The sequence below is a fragment of the Balaenoptera musculus genome, chromosome 4 (genome assembly GCF_009873245.2).
Source record: "Balaenoptera musculus isolate JJ_BM4_2016_0621 chromosome 4, mBalMus1.pri.v3, whole genome shotgun sequence".
Taxonomy (NCBI): domain Eukaryota; kingdom Metazoa; phylum Chordata; class Mammalia; order Artiodactyla; family Balaenopteridae; genus Balaenoptera; species Balaenoptera musculus.
In genome coordinates this window covers 38249912-38274321 of record NC_045788.1, presented here as the reverse complement: position 1 = coordinate 38274321, position 24410 = coordinate 38249912, and the positions used below count along the sequence as shown (strand labels likewise).

Here is a 24410-nt window from a genome sequence, read left to right as displayed (position 1 = left end):
ATGTGGACAGCAGCTGACACTCGGCACTTACCGGCAAATCCAATCTCCAAAACCACAGAAGTCATCTCTGGACTTGCATTGGGGTATTAAGCTTGACATCTGACCACCACAGCGCTCCCTGTCCCACTGTCTCTCTCTCAGTTCACTCATTTGCCCGGAGACTGTGACAGACCTGTGTCAGCGTGGAGGACCTGTGGTCTCCATTTCTGGCTGCATCTGTGTCCCATCCATTACTGAGACTAAGTGTTCTGAAAAACCCGGAGGTGGGATACTGCTCCTTGCGTTTCTCAAATTCAGAAGCTTGGCGCATTCGCATTATAGTTCTTTGACAACTTGGATTAAATCCTGTTCCAAAGAATTATGAAGAAAATTCAGAATCTTACACTGTAGTAGTATTTGTTTATATTTAACTGCCTGAAATAAATGGGCCAATGACTAATACTTAAAATCTACGGTTATTCAGGGATTGGTCCCCTCATTAGCATTAGTTGGGGAAATAGGGTTTTGTATATTCTTCTTAAAACACAAATTTTAGAAATCGTATTGGACTCTTTCTTTGAAAGGGTCTCAGTCCTTTTGCCACAGAATGTCTAGATTTTGGACAATTTTTAATAACGCAGGTTAACGGGATCATGTTCAGTTAAGTCCTGTATGCCCACAAGGATTATTCTATAACAGTCTAACTTCATGTGGCTGCTATGAAGCTTCAAGAAAGTGTTTGCTTAACATAGGGCATGTCTTCATCAACAAAATCTACAAGTTCTCTTGTCACTTGAAGTTCAGCAGAGATGTTTAATGGTGCTTATAGCCTGTATATCTAAAATTATCTACTTAAAACTGAACAGGTTTGGTTTTAGATAAGTTGAATCAAAACCTATGTTGGAGCAGCCAGTTCAGATCTCAGCAGATCCCATTCAGTATTTAATCAATTCAGGGTATTTGTTGAGCAGTTTTCTCTATAACTGCTAAGTGAGAAGATCTAATCCATTTTAGGATATCCTTGCTCTGAACTGTTTTTCCCCTAAAAAAAGTAGTTGTCTGGTTTTTATGAAGAGTAAAAATGTCTCCTCTTCTAATGAATTCATAAACTTCCTATAGATGAGCCCAAGTATATGACATACAAAAGAAAAGACTGGGGACCTGGGAATAACCAAAATCCTAAGTGACTCTGTAGCAGTGCTACTGGCATTTATAACTTTCAGTTGTCCTCTTTATTCACAGGATTTTGTGTAACTAATTTTTCTTCTATGGTAATTCATTTTGATCTCACCAGTTAAACTCCTAGTGGCACTGTAAGACGAAGGAAGTCTGTCACTCTCTCACTTCCACACACACGACAGGAATTCAAGGCTCAGCTCAAATCTCATCTCTGTGAAGCTGTCCCCAACCTCTTCAGCCCAAAGAAACCTCCCCCTTCCCTGTGTCCCCTCAGCTCTCTGATCCTCCCTTTTTCTTAAGGAAGGTGTCAGCTGCATTTCCACACTGTCAAGTGGAGGGTAGGGCCTCTCTTTGTATCTCACAGCACCCAAGCAATCAATGAATGCCTTTTGAATTGACTACCACTATAAACCAGCCAAGTCTAGTTCTACCAATACAGAGCAGAATTTATGCGAAAGATTATTTTACTAAGAAGGATTCATTTCCTAATAAGCTGTTCGTATTCCTCACATATTATACTATTATTGGGCTTTAATATACACTATCTCTTTCAAACTGCATAAATGATGGTCCATGAATAGCTCATAAATTACTTGCTAAAATTTGAGTTCCTAAAAGTCACAAGAGGTAATTTATTAGTCATTGTATCCCTACCTATAGCAGTATGATATTAAGTAGATTTTTTATAAATGTTTGCTGAATTAAAAAGATTGCAGTTCCAAAAACAATGCCACAGGAAAAACCCACTTGATTTCTTCATGTGGTCAAAAAAGTGACAGATGCTGCCAATACACAGATTAGCTTTAACACCAAGGATCAGAGAAGGACAAAGACGTTTGCTAGATTGTCAAAGACCAGCACATTGACTATAGACCCACACCAGAAGGTAATGTGGAGAAGATAACTGATAGATGTTTCCATCTAATTAAAAGATTTTAGATTAAAGGTTTTAGATTAACTTTGAGTATCATTATAGCTCTTAGTTTGCATTTATATTGTACAGCAAATAGCCCTTAAACTGTTTTATAGTAGCTTTACTTAGCAGAGCAAGTTGAAACATGTAAGATTCCATACAATGCAGAAACAGATGCAAGTCCCACTTCACTACTGAAACTTGTAATATTTTGTCCTGAAAATGTCTTAATATGAATGTACTTTTTTTGTGCCCTCAGATAGTCATGGACATATTGATCCCTCTCTGAGACCCATCTGGGATTTAGCTTTTCTGGGCAGCTCTTACGTGATGTGGGAAAAGACAACACAGTTTTTACACTACTACATGGCACAGCTCAGCAGTGTGAAGCAGTGGGTAAGAAAAACTGACAACTTGTATCACAAGCGATACAACCAATGCAATGTTCTTAGACTAAATTAATGTGAACTTCTAGTTCTGTGGCAAGAGTTTTAATTGCATTTCATTAACTCAATAAATATCTGAATGCCAGGTATGGTTGTGGGGACTGAGGATATAGCACTAAACAAAAAACTCAGTGTAGGTGCCCTTATTGAGACTAATTCTAGCGAGAGAAGAAAGACACTGAGCCGATAAACAAGTAAATTTGTATCAAATGGTGGTAGGTGCTATGGAGAAAAATAAAGTAGGGAAAAGGGAATGCAGGCTATTGACAGAATTAAACTTTAGTCTAAAGCAAGGCCCCTCTAATTTGAGCAGAGGTGACACTGGAGCAGAGGCCTAAGGGAAGTGAGAGTGAGCCACGCCTCCAGAAGGGAAGGCATTTCAGACAGAGGGAACAGAGGCAGCATTGTGGCTGATGGGTTGCAGAAACAGCAGTGAGGCTGGTATGGCTGCAAGAGAGTGAGCAAGGGGAGTGTGCCGGGAGATGAGGTCGGATGGAGGGGATCAGTTCATGGAAGGCCATTAGAAGGACCCTGTCTTTTACTCATTACAGGGTTTTTAGCAGAGAAGTGACACGATCTGACTTACAACAGGATCATTCTGGCTGCTGTGTTGAGAACAGACCGTAGACAGACAAGGGTGGAAGCAAGGAGAGCAGTAATGTATTGCAGTAGCCTAGGTAAGGCCTGGTGGTAACTCGGACCAGGGTGGCAGCAGTGGATGTGGTGAGAAGTGTTTGCATTTTGAAGGTAGACCAACAGTATTTGTTGATGGGTTAGATATGGATATATCCAAGAATGAGAAAAGTCAAGGATGATTCTTATGATTTTGGCCTGAGTAACTGGAAGGATAGAGTTTTCACTTACTGATTGGGGAAGACTACAGAGGAACGGATTTGGGTGGAAATTAGCTTGAGTTGGAGCATTCTAAATTCCATAACCAAGTAGAGAATTTGTATCGCCATCTGGACATAAGAGTCTGAAGTTCAGGGGAGATGTCTAGGCTGGAGTCATCACCACGTAGATGGTTTTTAAAGCCTCAAGAGTGGATGAGATGAGAGAATGAGTGTAAACAGAGAAAGGTTATGGAGGGATTGAGTCCTGGAACACTTCCAACTTTAGAGGGTTTAGAGATGATAGAAAAAAAAAGTGTTTCAAGGATGAGAATTGACTAACTATCAAATGCTGCTGGAAAGTCAAGAAAGATGAGGACCGAGAATTGACCATTAGATTTAGGCAAGCTGGAAGGAGATGGAGAGCTTATCAAGAGCTGTCTCACTGGCACAGTGTGGGCAAAGTCCTGATTAGAATAGGTTCAGGAAAGAATGGGAGAGGAAGTGGGCACTCCATGTCTTCCAAGGAATTTAGCTATAAAGGGGAGTAAAAGGGAGGGAGGGGGCTAGAGCTGGAGGATGCATAAGCACAGGGTTGAAGGAGGGTTTTCCGTTGTATTTTTGGATTGGGCGATTTAACAGCATATTTACATGTTGATGAGAAAAATCCAGTAGAGAGGGGCAAAGTAGGACTTGTAGGGAAGAGAAGGAAGACTTGTTGGAGTTAATATCTTTGAGGAGATAAAGAGAGGATATGATCCATCCAGGAGATGACTGTGGACAAGGGCACAGAGTTCACCTGGAGGAAGGCTTTCAGGTGTGGCACAGATGCTGGTAGGAGGGTGGGTATCACGTGGTAGCCTGTGGAAGTTCTATTCTGACTGCTTCTGTCTTCTCAGTGAAAAATGAGGCAAAGTCACCAGCTGAGCGTTAAGGATGAAACAGGAGGTGGGGTGGTGGAGGGTGGGAGTGCGTGGATTCGAGCATCACGCAGCACTGCAGGCCTCTGAAGGTCTGTGGTCACGAATTTAGAGAAGGGCCAGTCAACTGGTTGGGTGTGGACAAGGAGGTGGCTGAGTGGGGGGCTTTGTCAGGCAAATGTCATGTGGAGAGAGAGGGGCATTTCCAGAGTAAACAGTATCAACTACTCAGAGAGGCAGGCTGAACCAACCATAAGTACAAATTTCTAAACATCGTTTTCTTCACGGGTGGCTGAAGCAGTAGATTCACCATGGATGGATATCAGTGAGTATCTTCTGAGTACAAGGATTTGCCTGGCGTCCAGTCAGCATTATTCATGCCGGTAATAGCTTGGTGTACCTTTCAAAGGCCACTTGTAAAGCAGACAGACAACTGTTTGAAATGTAGTTTCATTCCTTATCGAAATAAACGTTTCTTTCCCCTATGGAGTGGCTTTGATAGAAACAGCCGTGTAATTGACTGCTGTTACACCAGGAGTTAGGGCACAGCACCGATTCTTTGGCTGCAGGTAAAAAGTTTCTCTCGTCTACCAAGACAATCACATCCTCAACAGAAGGCTTTTCCTTTAACTGAGAAGTTAGGGGAAACTTTTTGTTTAGTGTAGAAAATGGCGTCAAGATAATAGAACTAATTTTAATGAATGTCAGAGGAAAACTCAATAGTAATAGAGCAACAGGGACACAAGAGAAAAAATTAGGATCTTTTAATGGCATTGTTTTCCATTCTTCTTTTGCATTTATAAATGACACATCACCTAAGTAAACACCAGGACGTACTATGGTTTGAAAACAGCAGCCCCGTTTCTCGCTCATTCTAGCCAGTCTTTCTTTGATGTCCATCATCTGTCATTAATATCCCTGCAAGTGGGAAAGTGGGGACAAATGTAATTGTAGAGCTAAGAAAACAAAAATGCAGGGGGAACAGGACTTTTAGATTTTTTTTACCCTGTGGTGTCTGGGTTTTAGATAAATAATAATTGAAGATGCAGCTGACTTGGTTGGGTCACCTAAGGCAAATCACTTCTTCTCTTAGGGCTATGAAATGAGGGTCAACAAGCTTATTGAATGAAGCCCTTGAAACTAACATAAATCTAAAATACTGAAGCAATTGGGAAATTTGGATTAAGGTTGATATGCATTTCAGATTAGAGTTTTTTTTAAAAAAAGCCTACAGCACCCAATATTACCAGGCGGCCTCCCATCCAAGTTACTAACCATGACCAACACTGCTTAGCTTCCAAGATTAGCGTTCTCTTAAATAAAAGCATGCACATACCCACATAGATTTTCAAATTCTGCTATTTGGTGGCTACTAAAGATTCTTGTGATCTTTCAGAAAAATAAGCAACATAACAACAAGCAAAACAAGCAACAATTTCTAAAAAAGTCACTACGATCAGAAAGTCTAGGGACAGTCCCTGGAGACTAGAAGCAGGACAGTAGGGCTGACAAAGCAAAGACAGAGAAGCAGGGAGTGACTGGAGGTGCCCATGGCCCAAGGTAGCTCAGGAATCTATAGGGATTATAGTTTTTTCCAAAAGCTTTCTGGGTGGGAATTACTATCTCTGCACTCAGGGATAAACTCACCTTTTAATCCAATTGTGTAAGGCAGTGCAGCCTTATAAACTTCACAGCCCCAAATGAACACAGCCTGAGAGAAGAGTGGGCTAAGAAATAGCTGAAATACAAATATAAGACCCATCTTACTGGCAGTTACTGCCTTAGGACTGAAGAACAGATGTCATTCCCAAACCATAAGGACTAAGCCGAGGGCAGGGGAGATATCTGATGGCTAGAAAAAAAAAAAACGGATAAGGACTTTCCTGACACCCTTTAGCCTTTCTTTAATGTGAACTGAGAAAAGTAAAACTGTTACTTTTCCAGCATTGTTCCAAATCTCATCAGTACCAGATACTGTCAGCATCCCAAACTATCTAACCGGCAGCCCATCACTGGCAGCCAGCCCAAGTCTTCACCCTAACTAGAGGCCTCCATCAGCCAACAGTACATTACAGAAACCATCGTATCTACCTTATTCTGCTAAGAAATCTACTTTTGACTTGACACCATAAAACTCCTTGAAAAGAACATAGGCAAAACATCCTCTGACATAAATTGTAGCAATGTTTTCTTAGGTCAGTCTCCCAAGGCAGTAGAAATAAAAGCAAAAATAAACAACTGGGACCTAATCAAACTTATAAGCTTTTGCAGAACAAAGGAAACCATAAACAAAACGAAAAGACAACCTACGGAATGGTAGAAAATATTTGCAAACGATGCAACCAACAAGGGCTTAATTTCCAAAATGTACAAACAGCTCCTACAATTCAATATCAAAAAAACAACCCAGGGCTTCCCTGGTGGCGCAGGGGTTGAGAATCTGCCTGCTAATGCAGGGGACACGGGTTCGAGCCCTGGTCTGGGAAGATCCCACATGCCGCAGAGCGGCTAGGCCTGTGAGCCACAATTACTGAGCCTGCGCGTCTGGAGCCTGTGCCCCGCAACAAGAGAGGCCGCGATAGTGAGAGGCCCGCGCACCGCAATGAAGAGTGGCCCCCGCTTGCCACAACTAGAGAAAGCCCTTGCACAGAAACAAAGTCCAAACACAGCCATAAATAAACAAAAAAAACAAACAAAAAAAAAGGCAACCCAATCAAAAAATGGGCAGAAGACCTAAATAGACATTTCTCCAAGGAAGACATACAGATGGCCAACAGGAAAAGATGCTCAACATTGCTAATTATTAGAGAAATGCAAATCAAAACTACCATGAGGTACCACCTCACACTGGTCAGAATGGGCATCATTAAAACATCTACAAATAACAAATACTGGAGAGGGTGTGGAGCAAAAGGAACCCTCCTACAACCGTTGGTGGGAATGTAAATTGGTACAGCCACTATGGAGAACAGTATGGAGGTTCCTTAAAAAACTAAAAATAGTTACCATATGATCCAGCAATCCCACTCCTGGGCATATATCCAGAGAAAACTATAGTTCGAAAAGATACGTGCACCCCAATGTTCACAGCAGCACTATTCACAATAGTCAAGACTTGGACGCAACCTAAGTGTCCATCGACAGATGAATGGATAAAGATGTGGTATACGCACACAATAGAATACTACTCAACCATAAAAAAGAATGAAATTTTGCCATTTGCAGCTTCATGGATGGACCTAGAGATTCTCATACTAAGTGAAATAAGTCAGAAAGAGAAAGACAAATACCATACGCTATTACTTATATGTGGAATCTAAAATATGGCACAAATGAACTTATTTACGAAACAGAAGTAGACTCACAGACGTAGAAAACACACTTACAGTTACCAAAGGGGAAAGGGGGTTGGGGAGGGATAAATTAGGAGTTTGGGATTAACAGATACAAACTACTATATATAAAATAGATATGGACTTCCCTGGTGGTGCAGTGGTTAAGAATCTGCCTGCCAGTGCAGGGGACATGGGTTGGAGCCCTGGTCCGGGAAGATCCCACATGCCGTGGAGCAACTAAGCCCGTGCACCACAACTACTGAGCCTGTGCTCTACAGCCTGCGCGCCACAACTACTGAAGCCCACACGCCTAAAACCGTGCTTTGCAACAAGAGAAGCCACTGCAATGAGAAGCCCGTACACTGCAACGGAGAGTAGCCCCCGCTCGCCGCAAGTGGAGAAAGCCTGAGTGCAGCAACGAAGACCCAACGCAGTCAAAAATAAATAAATAAATTTAGAAAATAAATAAAATAAAATAACCAACAAGGACCTACTGTATATCACAGGGAACTAGATTCAATATCCTGTAATAAACCATAATGGAAAAAATATTAAAAAGGATATGTATAACTGAATCACTTAGCGGTATACCAGAAACTAACAACACTGTAAATCAACTAAACTTCAATTAAAAATAATCAACTTTTGATAGCATATATTAATAACCTAAGCCTACTTATTCTCTACTAAAACCACACTGGTTCTGCTAGGGATCATTCCTTTTTTTTTTTTTAGTGGGGAGGGGAGCAGTAGGGGTAGGGTAGGTCACGAGTAAGTATAAGGAAACCAAATACTTCATTCTATCTCTAGGAAGATTAAAGTGCTAAGTTATCAGAAAAATGTGACAGTAAATCATCAATTTGGACTATAAGGATTTGACATATGTGATGATTTGAACAAAACCAAGGAGATTATTTCTGAGTATTAAAAATGATGGCTTCCTGGCAGAGCCTTGCTTGGTGTGGGCAGTGCCCCCTGGGTACTTTGCCAGGCTGGGCTGCGCCATGTCTGGGCTGCAGCTCTTTAATAAGCCCTGGTTTGGTTTGGTCTAAGGGCGCTTCCCCCTGAAGGAGGAAGAATCTATGAACAGAAACATGCGGTGTGTCTCAGTAGCCTTACTGAGGAAGGTCTTAATTAAATGTCGAGGGTGCCCAAGCATTATAATAATCCAAATTTTTGTTTGGATTATTAAAAAATGGGTAACTTTGTATTGAGCAGAAGTTGGTCAAATGGACTTGGAACGCCATCATTTGTTTCAAGCCTTTCTTCCTTTTTGCCTAAAATCTGGAGATTGCCATGATTTCCTTAAGAAATGCTATTTTCAAAAACAGAAAGAGGCACTGTCCTGAAAAAACACTTTATGAGACCAATTTTTTAACTGTAGAAATACATGGTAAACAGACCTTGAGAAAAAGTGCAGGCAGCACAAAAGTCTGAGACAAAAATTACACAGCACAGCAACCAGCTGTGTCAATATAGTCCAAGGTCAACATCGTCACCAAATGAGGGTCAGACAAGGCTAAATCCATCCCCCCAAACCCAGCAACGCCCAACTGATAACTGGAGCCTCCAGAAACTGTTCCTTTAGATAAAAGATGCTAAATTTTCTCTCATGAATTCTCTGACTTTGCAGCCTGTGTTCTGGATATTTACTTTCACCATTCATGGGTACACTGCTAGGCAGAAGGGAAACCTACCCAATGATGCAAAGCACCACAGAAAAGCAGTCAATTTCTGATTGATCCAGGCCCTCTCTTGTATCATATCCCTCCAGTACCCCCTCCACCTGATGGAAATTTCATGGCTTGTAAAAGTCTTCATCAATGTAAGCAAAGGGAAGACAAAACTTAATATCAAGTCCTTTTTGTTTTTGCATATTCTTAGTCTCAGTGAAAGCCTGGTAGATTAAAATCATAATCCAAATTAATTTTTTTATTCCTTCTCTTCCATTTTTACTAGTAAAGGGATAAGCACTTTTGTGCCCCAACCTTTTCCCCTCAAAACAGTTACTGTCAAAAAGAAAGCAGGAAATCAGTTTAGTCACTCTTAAAATTTATAGAAATCAAGAGAATAAAAGAGCTGAGGGAGACTGCCTGCTTACCTATAAAATGTGCTGGTTTTAGAAGCAGTGTGGTACAGCATGAAGGATGTCGGTGGTGGAGTCAGTAGATCTGGGTTTGAATCCCCACTTGTCACCTACTAGCTGTAACCTCAAGTTGCCTTCCCTGTAAAAGAAGGCTCATAATACATATTCTTGCAAGACAGGAGAATTCCATGAGAACATGTATAAAGGGCCTAGCAGAGAACCTGGCCCATGGTGTCCTTCTAGAAATCCTGATTGCCCTGCCCCTTGTCTTACTGCCTGGCATATCAGGGCTATAAATCAGCTTGAGGTGCATATACAGTATCTAGATTCCTTAGGTTGTCAAAAGATTCTCCCTATTCTCATAGACCTTAATCTCCATCAAAACCCATAAATATTAGAGAGAAAAAGGGACAGAAAGATCTTACTAGATTATCATGACAGTGGCAAAACAGTAAGAATCAACAGCTTTCACATCTTAATGCAGGATACCACCAAAGGAGATAAGGCTAGCATCAAAGAGGAGGCAGGTGATATAAGATGAGCCTTCCAAATTCTAAGCTAATATAAACCCACACTATCTATCGCACTAACTCTTTCTTTCTTCTTCTAGAAAACAAATGAAGATGCAATTGATTTTGATTATACTGTTCTACTCCATGAATTCTCAACACAGGTAAAACAAAACGGTATATAGAACTGTTTAAACCAGAAGTTTTTGCAGATCATAATATTTTAGAACTCTTATTTCCCAGGAAATGATTCCCTGTCATATTCACTTGGTCTGGTACCCCGGCAAACCACTGAAGGTGAAGTACCACTGTCAAGAGCTACAGACACCAGAAGAAGCCTCTGGAACTGAAGAGGGATCAGCTGTGGCACCGACAGAGCTTAGTAATTTCTGAAAAGCAAAAAAGATCTGTTTATACCAAATTCTGAACAAAATGACTATACTAAATAACCTAAATCATTATTCTAGTAAAATAGCCAAGGTATAAGGCATTCTAATAATTTGCGAAAGCCTGTGATTACAAGTAAATACTCAAAAATTAAAAGATACTGGGATTTTTGTTTTTCGATTGGTTTGGTTTAGTTTTTAACTCTGGGAGCACATGCATACTGAACTCTGCTCAGTGCTAAACAGTTACTCCGCAGGTTCCTCAGGGTTTCAGCCCTAAAATGTAAAACCAAGTCAGTTAGTGTATGCTGCAGCTGGACCAGTAAGTATTTAAAAAACATAACAAAATAAAATTGATGGTCACATCTATAAATCTGCATTTCCCAATATTTTGAACATATTGTAGCTAACTATTCTGTTGTTAAATTGCTTCTACCTAGTATGTAAAAAAGATAATATATTTCAATGAAAGCAAACTGTAGGGAAAATATTACCTGTTTAAAAGGAACTTTACTATTTTTTATGATTTTGAGCAAGTATTCCTTTTAAATTTGATATCTACTTTTAAATAAATGTTTCTTTCTAAATAAAATGTGTTACATGTGTTTGTAGAGATTTGTCTATATAGGCAAAATCTGCTAAGCTGGAATTAAAGGATATTTATATATTAATAAAAATTTTACAAATAAAAATAGTGTCTCAGAGATAAAGCCGAGTGTCTGCAAACGTGTATTAAATGGAACAGTGATGTAACTGAAAGTACATAAAGTATTTACAATTTTCATTTATAAGGACAACTTGGACCCAGTGTTGGCCTAAGTAATTTATAAAAACAAACACAATATGTACCATTATCAGATTTGTGGAGTACCTCCCCAAGGCAGGAAGAATTGATCCAGGAAACGTGGCCAGCATTTGCCTCTCAAAATTAGTATTTAATGGAATGCTTATATTCATGTCTCAAAACCTTTAGCCGGGTTCCTTGATCAGTAATTAGTTAGGAAGCATCAGCCTTTTTAAAACATACCAAAATGTTACCTTTATGTATTAGAAAACTGAAAAAGTTTATACTAAATAGAAAAAATTTTAAGACATGGACTCTTACAAAATAAAAATAAGATGAATGATACTGTTACTTTTAAGCAGAGGCAGATCATGTATTATTCTGTTTAAGACCCCAACCCCTTTGCATTCATCTTCCCAACATCCTCTGGAGTTAAGGACTGTAAGTTTTCCAAAGCACTGGAAACAATCATTTAAAGAAAACATTAGATCTCCCACATATATGATAATACAGAGAAAATACTTTCCCTAAGATATCAAACAATCTAGTGATAAACAATGCCAGAACCAAGTAATAAACTCCTCTAACTGAAGTTCCCTAAATATCTTGGAAAAAAAAGTGCCAAGAGCATTATAAGAGCATATTCAATGTCCTGTGATTTTTAATCTTTCAGTGTCACGTTAAGAGCTAGAAAGGGGTTTCAGCTTTCTTGTCTCAACTTTCTAAAAGTCCTCTCATCCTTGTAAAGGCATTTTAAATTAGTGAGATTAGGCTCACAAATGTGACCATAATTCAATCAGGTAAGGAAGCTAAGGTGGTAACCCTTTAACAGATTTCGGTATAATAGATTATGAAGGCAAATTCTACACATACGACATACAAAAAAAAAATTACCTAATTTATAAATTTACAAAACCTATAAGTTAAACCAACTAAAAATTTCTCAATATCACCATCAGAACATCTTTTCTAGCACAAACTCTAAAATTGCTGACTTGATTTTACTAGCTAACAGAGGAGAAAAATTACTTCATCTGCCTTGACATAAAATGAAAACCTCTAAATTCCCTAAGCCCTCTTTTATTCATTAAGAGTCTAAAGAATTCTGAATCACTCTGACCCAATGACAATAACAGCATCACATTTATTTTCCTAATCTCTTTAGAATTTTCAAAAATTTTAAGACATACAAATTAACACCAGGATTTTGCCTGCATTCCATTTGATTCTACTTATAGTTTTGTTTTTCCTACCTGAGTTATGAATAGTTAGAAGTTAAGTTCTTTTGAAAGTCAATTGAAAGTTTCTATATTGGCCCTTGAATGATAGTGCTTCATGACATATGAGTTTATCACACTGATTTCTCTCAGCCTAGAAAATTCTATGACCTGTTCTGTGACCTTTCCTAACTTTCAAAGTGCTACAATCACTAGCATGCTGCCTGGCACTTATTTGAAAGGATAAATGAATCCATGCTCACAGTAAATTGCCTGTGAAAACATGAACTGTTTCAACGATGTATTACAGTTTTATTTGAAGACACTTTAAGCAGCAATTAAAGCTCTAATTCAAAAACGGATAGTTTTAGCAATGCAAGTAGATGTTTTCTACTAAGGGATATATTCCTACATGTCACAATTTACTGCTTACCTGGTGGCTGCCTCACTTCACTGGCATCAATTTTAAGACTCATCCAGATTTCCAAAGTACTAAAATATGAAAAATCCTAAAATTTCAGTATTAAATTTTAGTGACTTCACAACGTAAATCTAAGAGTGAGCAAGGAGGCAAGGAATAACAGAAAATTGACTGTACACCTTTAAAGATAAACTTACCAAGCTAGGAACCAATAGCCCAATCACTAACATCACACCAAAGAATATTAATAATGTGACACATCTGAACAAATCCTGCATTTCATGTTTTGGAGGTACAGGTTATACTGCAATGGTCTTTAACCTTGCCTGTATATTAGAATAAGCTGGAAAACTTTTGATCTTGATGCAAAGAATCAGAGTATCTAGGGGTTGGCCTGGGTATTTCTCTTTAAAGCTCCCCAAGTAATTTTTAAAGTGCTGCCAGGGTTGGGAATCAGGGCGATACTGCAGCAGACCTAGTGCTGCTACCATTCTCCAACACAAATAATACTGTCTTTAAATTAGCCAACAATCATCCTTTACAACAGTAGTATAAAAGAAACCCTCATTTATGAATATTCTCATTAATTTTTTCCTTATACAGACTTTGGCTGGTATGTGGTCTTTACCAACTCTAACCAAACTAATGAATTAACAAAAGATGTGGGTTCTGGTCCTGGATGGGTTCCTATGTGATCCTATTCTAGTTACTCCCACCAGCTGGGCCCGTGTCGTTGCCTATGAAATGCTGGTGTTGTATTAGATATCTCGACTCTCTTCTGGCACCGTATCTTCATAACCAAAATGTTTTAACAAGTTAAAAGCACTTCCAAATTTATACATCTTAGTTCTAATATTTCTGACTGTTAGCAACAGCAAGAGGAACTGTGCTAAATTCTATGAAGGTATTTCCTCATCAGGAACAATATTCAAAGTCAGTGTGAATAGCATGAGATGCTGATGAAATGCCAAAGCAACACAACTTTTCAGGCTTGATGCTACTGTAGCAACAGACATATTCATGGGAAAATGCTCTTGGTTTGATGAGTATCATAACTGCATTATCAATTTGAAAAGTTAATGAGCTGTGTGGTCTTAGATAAGTTATTTACCTTCTCTGTGCTTTTGCCTCCTCTATTACAAAATGGACATAATAATAGTACCTAGTTTCATAGGGTTGTGAAAACTAAAATGGATAATGCATTTAAAGCATTTAACAAATGCCTTGAAAACATTTGCTCAATACTTTTTAAAGGTCTTTTTTTCTAGGAACCTGAAGTTATAGAGCCAAATCTACAAATCAAGAAAAACAAAGGAGTTTAAAACAGTTATTTCATGTCTATTATCCACTAAGGGAAAGGACTACGATATGTCTTTCACATCAGATGGTTTTTGGATGAAGCAATTCTGAACAATATGGTAGAACTAACTCCCTGGCAATGTCCAACATACTCCAGCTTAACATTTGTTCTTTCACAATCTCAATGAATACAATATATGATACATTCCAACAGACTCTAATTCAACTAGCATTTAATAGGTGGATGAAATAGACTAGCCAGCAACCCTGTAGGTTATATTTTATTATTTCCAAGCTGCAGAAACATTAAAATGAACATAGACAAGAACAGCATGTGCAAGGGCCTTTTTTTTTTTACCTCACAGGTCTGCAAAAAAGTAACATTTATACTCCTAAAAACAAGCAGTTAAAAATCTGCAGAAGCCACAGACTGAAGCAATCAGCTCTATATAAAACAGCTAGAAATTGAGCTAGCATTTTAATATTCCAAAGAAAATCTGAAAAGTGTTCTCCAATCCATTTAAAAAAAAAAAAAAAACACTTTATCCCTGTGCCTCATTTATTTTGTACCTTTTAATCTCCCTCACCTATTTCACTCCTCCTCCTGCTCCTCCCTCCCCTCTGACCACCATCTACTGGTCTGTTCTCTGTATCTGTGAGGCTGTTTCCATTTTGTTATGTTTGTTCACTTGTTTTGTTTTTTAGACTCCACATTTAAGTAAAATCATACAGTATTTGTCTTTCTCTGACTTATTTCACTTAGCATGATACCCTCTAGGGCTAGCTATCCAGGTTGTCACAAAGGAATCCACTCTTAAACAAAAAAGGTGATACTCCAAGAAGTGTCATGATATATGCAATTCACTTTCAAGTATACAGCAAAACAACTTGAAGAATGAAAGTATGCAACATAGATGGACAATAGACAAACAGATAAAGCAAATATGACAAAACAAATTATTATCCAATAAACACTTAACAAAATTGTTCATTGTTGAGTCTAGATGGAAGGTATATGGCTGTTCTTTGTACTATTTTTTCAGCTTTTCTGTATGTTGAAAATTCTTATGATGAAAAAATTTGGACGTTTATACATGTTCTAAGCCTATTAAGTATAACAAAAATAAGTCTCTTCCTCCCTCAAATAAATATTAAATATATTTCAGTAATAATCATATTTTATTTGAGGTATAAAACCAATCAACAGTTGAGATATACACAGAATTAACTATGATATAACAGAAGCTCCTGAATATAATAGGAAGGGCTTCTAAAATTACTTCTTTTCAGGCTGAATTTATTCCATGAATCCATTAACGTATCTAAACCTTGCAGATACAGTTAAAGTTAGTCAACAAAGTGAGGAAAGTTAGTTCTTGGCGTTTCCTTTTTTTACAGGAAGTTGACCTGTAGCTTCCAAATACTTATTGATAAGGTCTTCTTGTGTAGCTGGTGAACATGGCTGATATCTGCAGTACTCCATTGTATATTCTCCCTTCCCCTGGGGGTTTAACACAAAAACAGAAACAAAAAGCAGATTTTTTTTTTTTTTTTTAAAACAACTATCAAGTAAAGTCATGCAAAGACAAGATTTCACAAAAATGATGATTTTGCAGGATGGTCTCTTGAAGAACACTGAAGTAAAATTTAAACACTTGCTTACCTCTGTGCATGACCTAAGTTCAGTAGAATAACCAAACATTTCATTTAGAGGGACCTGAAAACATACACAGTAGATATTTCAGCATTGCTTATTGAAAAATATTTGAGAAAAATACAGAGAAGACTTAGTCATTTAACTCCTTTAGACTCAGGTTTCTACTAACTACTCCTGGTTTAAAAGAATTAAAAGCCAAAGAGAAACCTGTTTTTGTTTGACCACAGTAGAAACCCTATTTGAAAATAATTTCATTTGACAGACACAACTAGAAACCCAATCTTTCAGTTTCACGGAGCGGACACCACTAACAGCTGTCCCTCTCATCCCCACTCCACGCAGCTGCAGCTCAAGCACTCAGAAGTGTTTCTTCTGTGAAAATGTGAATACAACTTTCCCTTGGACTCCTCAATGATAGGCCATATGCCAAGAGGAGTGTCTTCTAAGAGGCCTTAGGTAACGTGATAAACCCTTTCTCCCATGAGATTTAAGTAAGGGACAGGCAAGGGAATTAAATATTATCCCAATAAATTAGAACATAATAAAACGGCTATGCAAACAAAGCTATAATGAGAAAGGTAATTATACATCTAAGAAAATGACATACTCACAAAAGGCCTACCTGAAATGAATCTTATTTTTAGATTTTGCACTTAAAGAGATGCTCTAACAGCAAAGTACCAAAATTACCACATACATATAAGCCACAAATTCAACACTCAGCCATGGAAATGTGCCAATTTGCTCTACAATTTCCAAAAACAAAAGCTAACTCTGATTTCCTCCTGTGGATAATAAAAGCAAGGTTGTCAGTGACTAACAGTACTTACATCTGCATATAGCGTAAAATAGTCCTCAATTCCATCTTGTCCCGTGATTATTCCATGGCGCCGGTTAATTCCTGCAATCACTGGTCCCTGAAATTCATGTGGAGCTACAACTTCCACAGACATAATAGGTTCAAGAATACATAATGTGGCATTTGCCAGGGCTAGGGTTTAAAAAAAATATAAATTGGTTGATTAATCTTTAAACAAACTGGAGCTCTTTCCTATCCACATATACAAAAGGGAAATAGAAAGTGCTCTCCCAAAGGTACACACATAAATGATAAGGTTAAAATATTTGATCTGGACTCATTTTTCTAGTAGCAGCAGCAGTCACTCTTCTGAATGGAACTTCCAGTAAGACAACACTTAATTCTAATATTAGTATGTCCATTACCATATTTTTATCCTAAAAATCATTAGGTTGCAGAAGTAATATAAAAGGGTCTTAAAACAACATTCGATCAAGTCCCTTCCCATTTAAATTATGCAGTTGAGGGTTACTAATTCTTTCTGAAATCCTTCGGGAATAAAGACACTATCTGTTAAGTCTCTGACCAAGGTAAATCAATTCTTTCTTGTTGGTCCCTGGCAGACAGTTATTTATACTTGGAGACAATAATCAAGTCATGCCTGAGATATGTCTAGGCTAAACAATTTCCATACCCAATTGAGAATTAGAAAACCAAGTTTCTAGTTTCTGCTCTGCCTCTAATAAGTTATATGCCTTTTGGAAAAACACAATCTGTCCAGGTCATGTTTCTTCACCTACAAAATAAAGACATCGGGCTAGATGCTAAAGGCCATTTAAGCACTAAACCCCAATGTGTTTTTTATGTGTGTTTTTTTTAAATAAAAAAACCTTATTTTTTTAATCCCACTTAGTACATAACAAGAACACTTCTTACTGTGACAAATGCTGACTGAGGTTGAAAATGTAACAGTGCGGAGAGAATATAAAAAAACTTCAAACACTCATATTTAATTTGGACATCATGATAGTGTGGAATAATACTTCAGCCTCAGACTGGATGAATTATCTTTAAATAAAGACTTTAAGCATAACATGAAAAGGTGACAAAGAAAATATTTTGTTTTAAAATAATCATAATTTTCCAAGCATCAATTTGTTTATAATAATCTAGTCAGCAATTATTCTTGTATATTCATTAAAGCACTTGTTCTAAAGACACTATTAGCTTAAGTGCAATAATTATAAGAACAGCCATTTAATATACTTGCATTTCTTTGAAATGTTTTCTAATTCAAATCATATCTTAGCTCAGACCTAACTTTGACTCATTACTCCTAATTAGTGAATTTTGTTCTGAAAAGAGGAATAACTGAACTCTGCAGACTCCTAAGTTTCATTAGCTAAGCCTGCAGAATTCTACGTAGACAGCTAAAGCAGTAGACTAAAAATTCTAGATAGACTGTGGAAGAAGCTCTATTTCTTGTTAACTTCTTGGGTTACCACAACAGCAGAGCTTCCTTGGTTCTAAATAAATGTAATTAATGCAGAAGAAGGTACCCAGAAAGAGAGATGTGAACAGACATATTAAAATTTAGTAACACATTATCTAGTGTTTTCAATATAGGTCAGTAATATAAAAGAGCTAGAGTGTAAGACGCTCATATTCTAAAGAGAAAGAAGGGGCCAAGTATATAGTGTATAGTACATAATTGTTGAGGACGGCCTGTCCAGTTCTCGGTTTCATATTCCCTCACCCTGCTCCTTTCAACTCCCTCTTTCTTCCTAAATCCACCTTCTGATTCACCTCGCCCTTATTCATGCTTTTCTCTGTCCCATTCCATATGACAAGATTCCAGAGCTAAATTCATCCTGCCATTTTTTAATAGTCACATGGCAGCCAAGTCCTACAAGCAATTTTTCCTGAAGTAGAATAAAAAGCAAGTGAAAATACCCACACCATCACAGGACCTTTTAAGCCAAAGTGGTGCGTAGAGGTGGTAATGTTTCTATTTCAGTCCCCTAGGGACAAAGTTGATAACACCAGGCTGGGTGCTAAAGAGGTTGTGTGAGGAGGTGGTCAAGGGCTAGGCTCTGGTCTGGATTTAACTCTCAGCTCCACCACTAACTAACATGTAACCTTGGGCCATTTGATTAACTACTCTTGAGTCTCAATTTTCTCAACTATAAGGCCACTGTTGAAGGTAAGATATGATAATTCATGTACTCAGCATAATACACAGCACAAAAGTGATCAATAAGTGTTATTATGACCACTCTGAGACCAAAAGCTGGCAAATGGGTGGCATTGCACAGTGCTAGGTCAAAGGTAATGTGAAGGGAAGAGGGATTAGACTTCATTATGCCCAAATATGTGTGTGCAAGTGTTTTCAAGTACATTCTCATCTAATACTTTGGCATTACTATCTCCAAACAGCCTGGACTTGCCCATTTCCACGGAGTTAAGTATGAAGTAGAGCCAGCATTCAAACTCAAAGCCCAGGAGATCAGAAAAGGGACACTGCTGAGTAAAATGAGCTAACATGACTCTGGGTAGGCCTTTATTTCTCTTGTAGAGTAGCTACAAGTTCAATGTTTCTGCAGAGACCAAGCACAGCGGTCTAAAAATTGGCCATAGACAATGATGGCAACGGTTAACATCCATGGGGTGAAACAGTCCCCAAAAGAACATTCAATTTCACGTTTCAGTTTTAGTTACATCACTGATTAATCTCAGGGGCAAAGTTTACATTGTGACTGAAAATAGTTCCAGTTTTCATTTTTTTTTTAATGAAAACTACGTGAGAATTTGGACTATTTTTCTTCCAATTTTGATAATAGAGAATAGCTCAAAAGTATAAGCTAATCTGATACTAAGCTCATTTATCAACATTTTCCACCCTAAAACTCTCATATGATAATCAGTGGAGGTGTATGCATGAAAAGCTGATTTTCTTAAGAGCCCAGCAAAAATTTCCTTTTACCCTTTTATCTTTCAGTCATGGAGAAAAAAGAATCAGATGATGATACAGCAAAGTAATTCATTTTTCACGCTTGCAACCTGTTTATTTGCACATATTTATCTGGCAAAAACCAATACTCCTCAATTCAATTATTATCTGGTGCTTTTCCTTTGCACCCCACCAGGCAGTCATCACACATAACAGTATTTGTACACTTAAGTATTTACAAACTGAATGGTACATATCTACCTGTTTAGTTAATATGCATAGACATACAGACTTTTTTCATGGCTATATATGTGTATGTTATGGGCATATAATCTATATTTATTTATATTTCATATAGGTATAATTTAAAAGGTTGAGGCTCTTTGTTAATTGATTTTACCAATTACCTTGCTTTATGCAACCTCTATCCAGGAAAGCTACCAATTTCCAGTCAAGAACCAGCATAGAACAGTTGGTGATATCTAATTTGTTTTAACTATACTTTAAAAAAGTATCACAATGTATACATTTATCAAATCATTACTTTAAATATTTTACAATTTTGTCAACTGCACCTCAGTAAAGCTGAAAAAAAGAATATGAAGTGATTACAACCAATTTGCCAGTTTAAGATTTATTAAAGTGGTGAACCCCTAGAAGGCAAGAGGCAGGTGTTATCAATACAATCTGAATCATGCTTAATAAAGTCTTATTTTTTTTGTGACTTTATTTCCCTTTTTCCTATTACAACTGACAGACTGTGACAAGGTTTCTAGATCATAAATTTCAAATGCATTTTTAATAGACAGCTAGCTGGCATAAAGAAAATGGAGGATTCTCTCACCCTTTCACAACTGAGAAACGAAACAACAAATTACTAATGGCTCCCATTAGTTTAACTAAAATAAGGAATTAGCAACCTGGTCAGGGAATGAGCAACCTTCTCCAGCCATTGCCCCACACCTGGTCACAGATGCAAACAGACCAAAAACAACAAAGTCCAAAATTCATACAATAAAATCCTGATTTTCCGAATGCCTGGAAATGATGTGTTAGGATTAATTTTCTGCTATTTCGACCCTCTTTGACAAAAATATCTCTGAAATGTTTTGTGAATCATAATGTAATTCTCTGCAAAAATCCACTTATGGACATAACTAATGAATTACCATATAACGGATATGGAAGAGATGACAAAGAGAATGAATTTTCTGGCTCCCAGTTACAATGTAAAAGCCCCCAACGTCAAACTGCTGTGCCGTCATTTGCTTTTCTCTCTTAAAAGCAATGAATCAGATATATCTGCAATTGCTTAGGGTTCTGTTTCATCAGGGTTTTAACAGACATATTATTCTATGTGAGAAAGGTTGACAATTTTAGCAGTTTAACAAGAAGTCTGCACTGAGAATAAGGTTTACTGAATTCTTTCAAATGCCTAAAAGCCTACAATGTCATACATGAAAAAGTTGTTTACAAATTTATAGATTTTTCTGACATCTGAATAAATCACTAAAAACAGGATGACTATAATTAATGTTTCTTTAAAATAATTCTTATAATTCTGAGCACTTCTGTCTTCTCTATTAAAAGTAGAACTTACAGATTATCTATGAATTTAAACTTACAAAAAAATACCAGATAATTTAGGAGAACAAAGTAGGATTTTAATTTTGTAAGAAAGAAAACACAGTAATCTATCCTCACTTTGATTCTATGAATACTTGCCCAGAGCCTATCATGTTCCCTGGTGTGCTGCTTACTGCTCTGGTGGGGTGGGGGGGATGGGAAGAAGACCTAACCAACACAGTGCTGCCTTCTGCGGCTCTGATGGTCCACCAGGGAAATAGATGCACTGATGCGGCAACTGCCAGACACAGCGTACCTTGTTTAAGAGCACCTTCTCCTGCGCGGATGAAAGAGATTTCATTGGAATCCACCATGTGATACGCTCCATCTTGCAGGACAAACCGGAGCCCAGAGAGCTTGTGACCAGACAGAGGGCCCTTCTCGCAGGCATCCAAAAACCCCTGTTAATGAATGAACACAACTTCTGGAGTGAGTGGGTTTTACTCACAGAAGCATTATGAAAAACCCCCAAACGTTTTAGTATTCAGAAGTGTAACATTTTTATGTATGCTATATTTCATTGTTTAAAAAAAAATTTTTTTTTAAGTTGAACAGCCTATTTAAGTATTATTATTGTGGAATCTAGATGAGCAATCCCTTGGAAAACTCTATCACTTAAAGGTGAGAGCTGGTTTGAAAGTGATGCTGAGAGTGCTACAATCGTTTTCTCATAACCTCATCTTCAAGAATTACTAAACGCTCATGATGCATTACAGAGACAGCATGATCTCAATTTTACAAGGAGGAAAGAGAGGAAAGGCAAAACTAAGAAATTCTCTAAAATAAAACGTCAATCAAAACTGACATCTAATCAACAGCTGTGTCTTAAGCTCCTACTATATACCTATCACTGCTCTGCCTCATTGGCAGATCACTAACAGCTTTAGTGTTCTACAATGTCAGTAAGAACTAAAATTAAAAGCTAATTTCATTTTTCCAAAGCAATTCTTTTTTTAAAAAAGCAGCTTTATTGAGGTATAACTGATATACAATAAACTATACATATTTAAAGAGTAAAATTTGATAAGTGTGCAATTTTTTTTTTCATTCAGTCACTTAAATACTCGTAGAGCTCCTACAATTCAAGATAGTTTTTCATGGCAAGACAATCACACAGCTGCACATGTAGTACAATATATTTCTGGCATTCAAAACTGTAAACTCTAAATGCTGAAAAATATCTGAGCTTTCCTTCACTTACATTAATCCTGGAGAATAAAAGATAATTTAAAAGTGTGTGAATGACAAAATATTGTCTTGAAATAAAGTATAATGAATGAAACACACTAATCACAAAAAATGCTACCAAAATTAATGCTGAAGCCAAAATTATGATCTGTTAATAAAGATTTCTAAGTTAAAAGGTTAAAAAAACCTAAAAATCTCAATCTACAAGAATAGACAGTTGCTAAAGGTTTACAACAGTCTTAAAGCCAGTTGACCTAGAAAGCCAACAAATCACTAGTAACCCCATTATATGTGCAAATCACTTCACAATTCCCAAAGAAATATCAGAGTCTTATCTGATCCTTGAGTTTGTGAGGGGTTCGGAATTAAGTACTATATGCTCAGTTTACAAAAGAAAGTGGCTCTGATTTACCCAAGGGCATGTTAATCACTAGCAGAGATTAGGACAGCACCCAGGTGTTGGGAATCTTAATGAATGTCCATTCTACTACATCAGTACACCTAAAACTTTCATAAACCCCTAACGCCTACTGCAAATTTCAAGTGCTGATTGTAATCAATGAAGTAGTTTAAATTTATCAAGAGAAATACAATAACTATGATTAAGAAACAGAATGACTTCCCCTCATCATCACAGCATATATTTATAGCTCTTGAACTTAAAGATTCTAATCAGATGGAAAGCTTAATGAGAAAAAGAAGCAGAACTGTAATGAAAATGAACTACAGAAGACGTGAGAGCAATGTGATTTGATACCTAATAGACTGTTTTTGATTTTTTTTTTAAATGCAATAGTTTTTTTTTTGTTTTTACCTTTTCTACGGCAGGCACAAATTGCTTTGGAACATTTGACCCAAATGTTTCATCTGAAAACTCCAACTTAGTGTAGTTCTCTGGGTCCAGAGGCTCCAGTACACCTATCACTTTTCCAAACTGGCCTGCACCACCTGATTGTTTTTTATGTGTAAACTCAAACCTGAAAGTAATTTAGGAAGAAGAAAAAATCAACATAGCATTATATAATCACCAAAATGAAATAACTCCTACTAATTTAAATGAAAAACCACCTCTCATCATTTTTACTTTTTCCTTCAAATACCATGGCCTTGCTATAAAATTATTATAGAATTTATTTAAAAAGTAATCCTGTCCCTTCTGTTTTTACTTGGAGGTGAGGGTGGGGCACACCACCAAAGTAATCCATGGTTTTAATTCTGCTAATTCTGAATTTCACAAGTAGAAAGTAAAAGTCAACAAATTAAAATAAAAAGTCCGTCTAAGGTTCTTATTCTATTAATAGTAACCTACATTCCAAAGAGCTTACCCATTTCTTTTGGAATGCCTCCCTTCCCTGGGACAGTGTTCTCTCCTTAAATCTCTATGAGGACAATTACCTGAAAATAGGAGCTATGCAGTTAATTCATTCAGATAGTTGCTATTTGATTTTACAACTTGTACACTATGGACTGAGAAAATACGAGAGAAGGGAGTTTCAGGCGGAATAACTAACACCTGAAAATGATTAATGGCAAAATGATCATGATTAACATAAGTTAAGTCATTCAAATAGACACACAGGTCAGTGTTTACTTGAAACTACTAATGACAACATAAATAGGATGAAATAAACATCTTACATGCATACTAAATATATGTAAACACAGGCTACGATACCATTGAAAAAACATTTCATGAGGGCTTCCCTGGTGGCGCAGTGGTTGAGAATCTGCCTGCCAATGCAGGGGTCACGGGTTCGAGCCCTGGTCTGGGAAGATCCCACATGCCGCGGAGCAACTGGGCCTGTGAGCCACAACTACTGAGCCTGCGCATCTGGAGCCTGTGCTCCGCAACAAGAGAGGCCGGGATAGTGAGAGGCCCGCGCACC

General features: G+C 37.5%; 2 protein-coding genes across 2 annotated transcripts in view; one reads left to right on the top strand and one right to left on the bottom strand.

Moving 5' to 3' along the window:
- Window positions 1-10744, top strand: part of RARRES1 (retinoic acid receptor responder 1) — a 41029-nt gene extending 30285 nt beyond the window's left edge. The window contains exons 4-6 of the mRNA XM_036850013.1: window positions 2331-2467; window positions 10299-10361; window positions 10441-10744. Coding sequence (XP_036705908.1) covers window positions 2331-2467; window positions 10299-10361; window positions 10441-10590 — 350 coding nt within the window. The 3' untranslated portion in view covers window positions 10591-10744. The remainder of the gene's footprint in view (window positions 1-2330; window positions 2468-10298; window positions 10362-10440) is intronic.
- Window positions 5016-24410, bottom strand: part of GFM1 (G elongation factor mitochondrial 1) — a 52984-nt gene continuing 33589 nt past the window's right edge. Inside the window, exons 14-22 of the mRNA XM_036850012.1 lie at window positions 23339-23501; window positions 21593-21737; window positions 16792-16952; window positions 15968-16021; window positions 11433-15805; window positions 10504-10586; window positions 9704-9827; window positions 5915-6005; window positions 5016-5185 (exon numbers count right to left, since the gene is read on the bottom strand). Coding sequence (XP_036705907.1) covers window positions 15674-15805; window positions 15968-16021; window positions 16792-16952; window positions 21593-21737; window positions 23339-23501 — 655 coding nt within the window. The 3' untranslated portion in view covers window positions 5016-5185; window positions 5915-6005; window positions 9704-9827; window positions 10504-10586; window positions 11433-15673. The remainder of the gene's footprint in view (window positions 5186-5914; window positions 6006-9703; window positions 9828-10503; window positions 10587-11432; window positions 15806-15967; window positions 16022-16791; window positions 16953-21592; window positions 21738-23338; window positions 23502-24410) is intronic.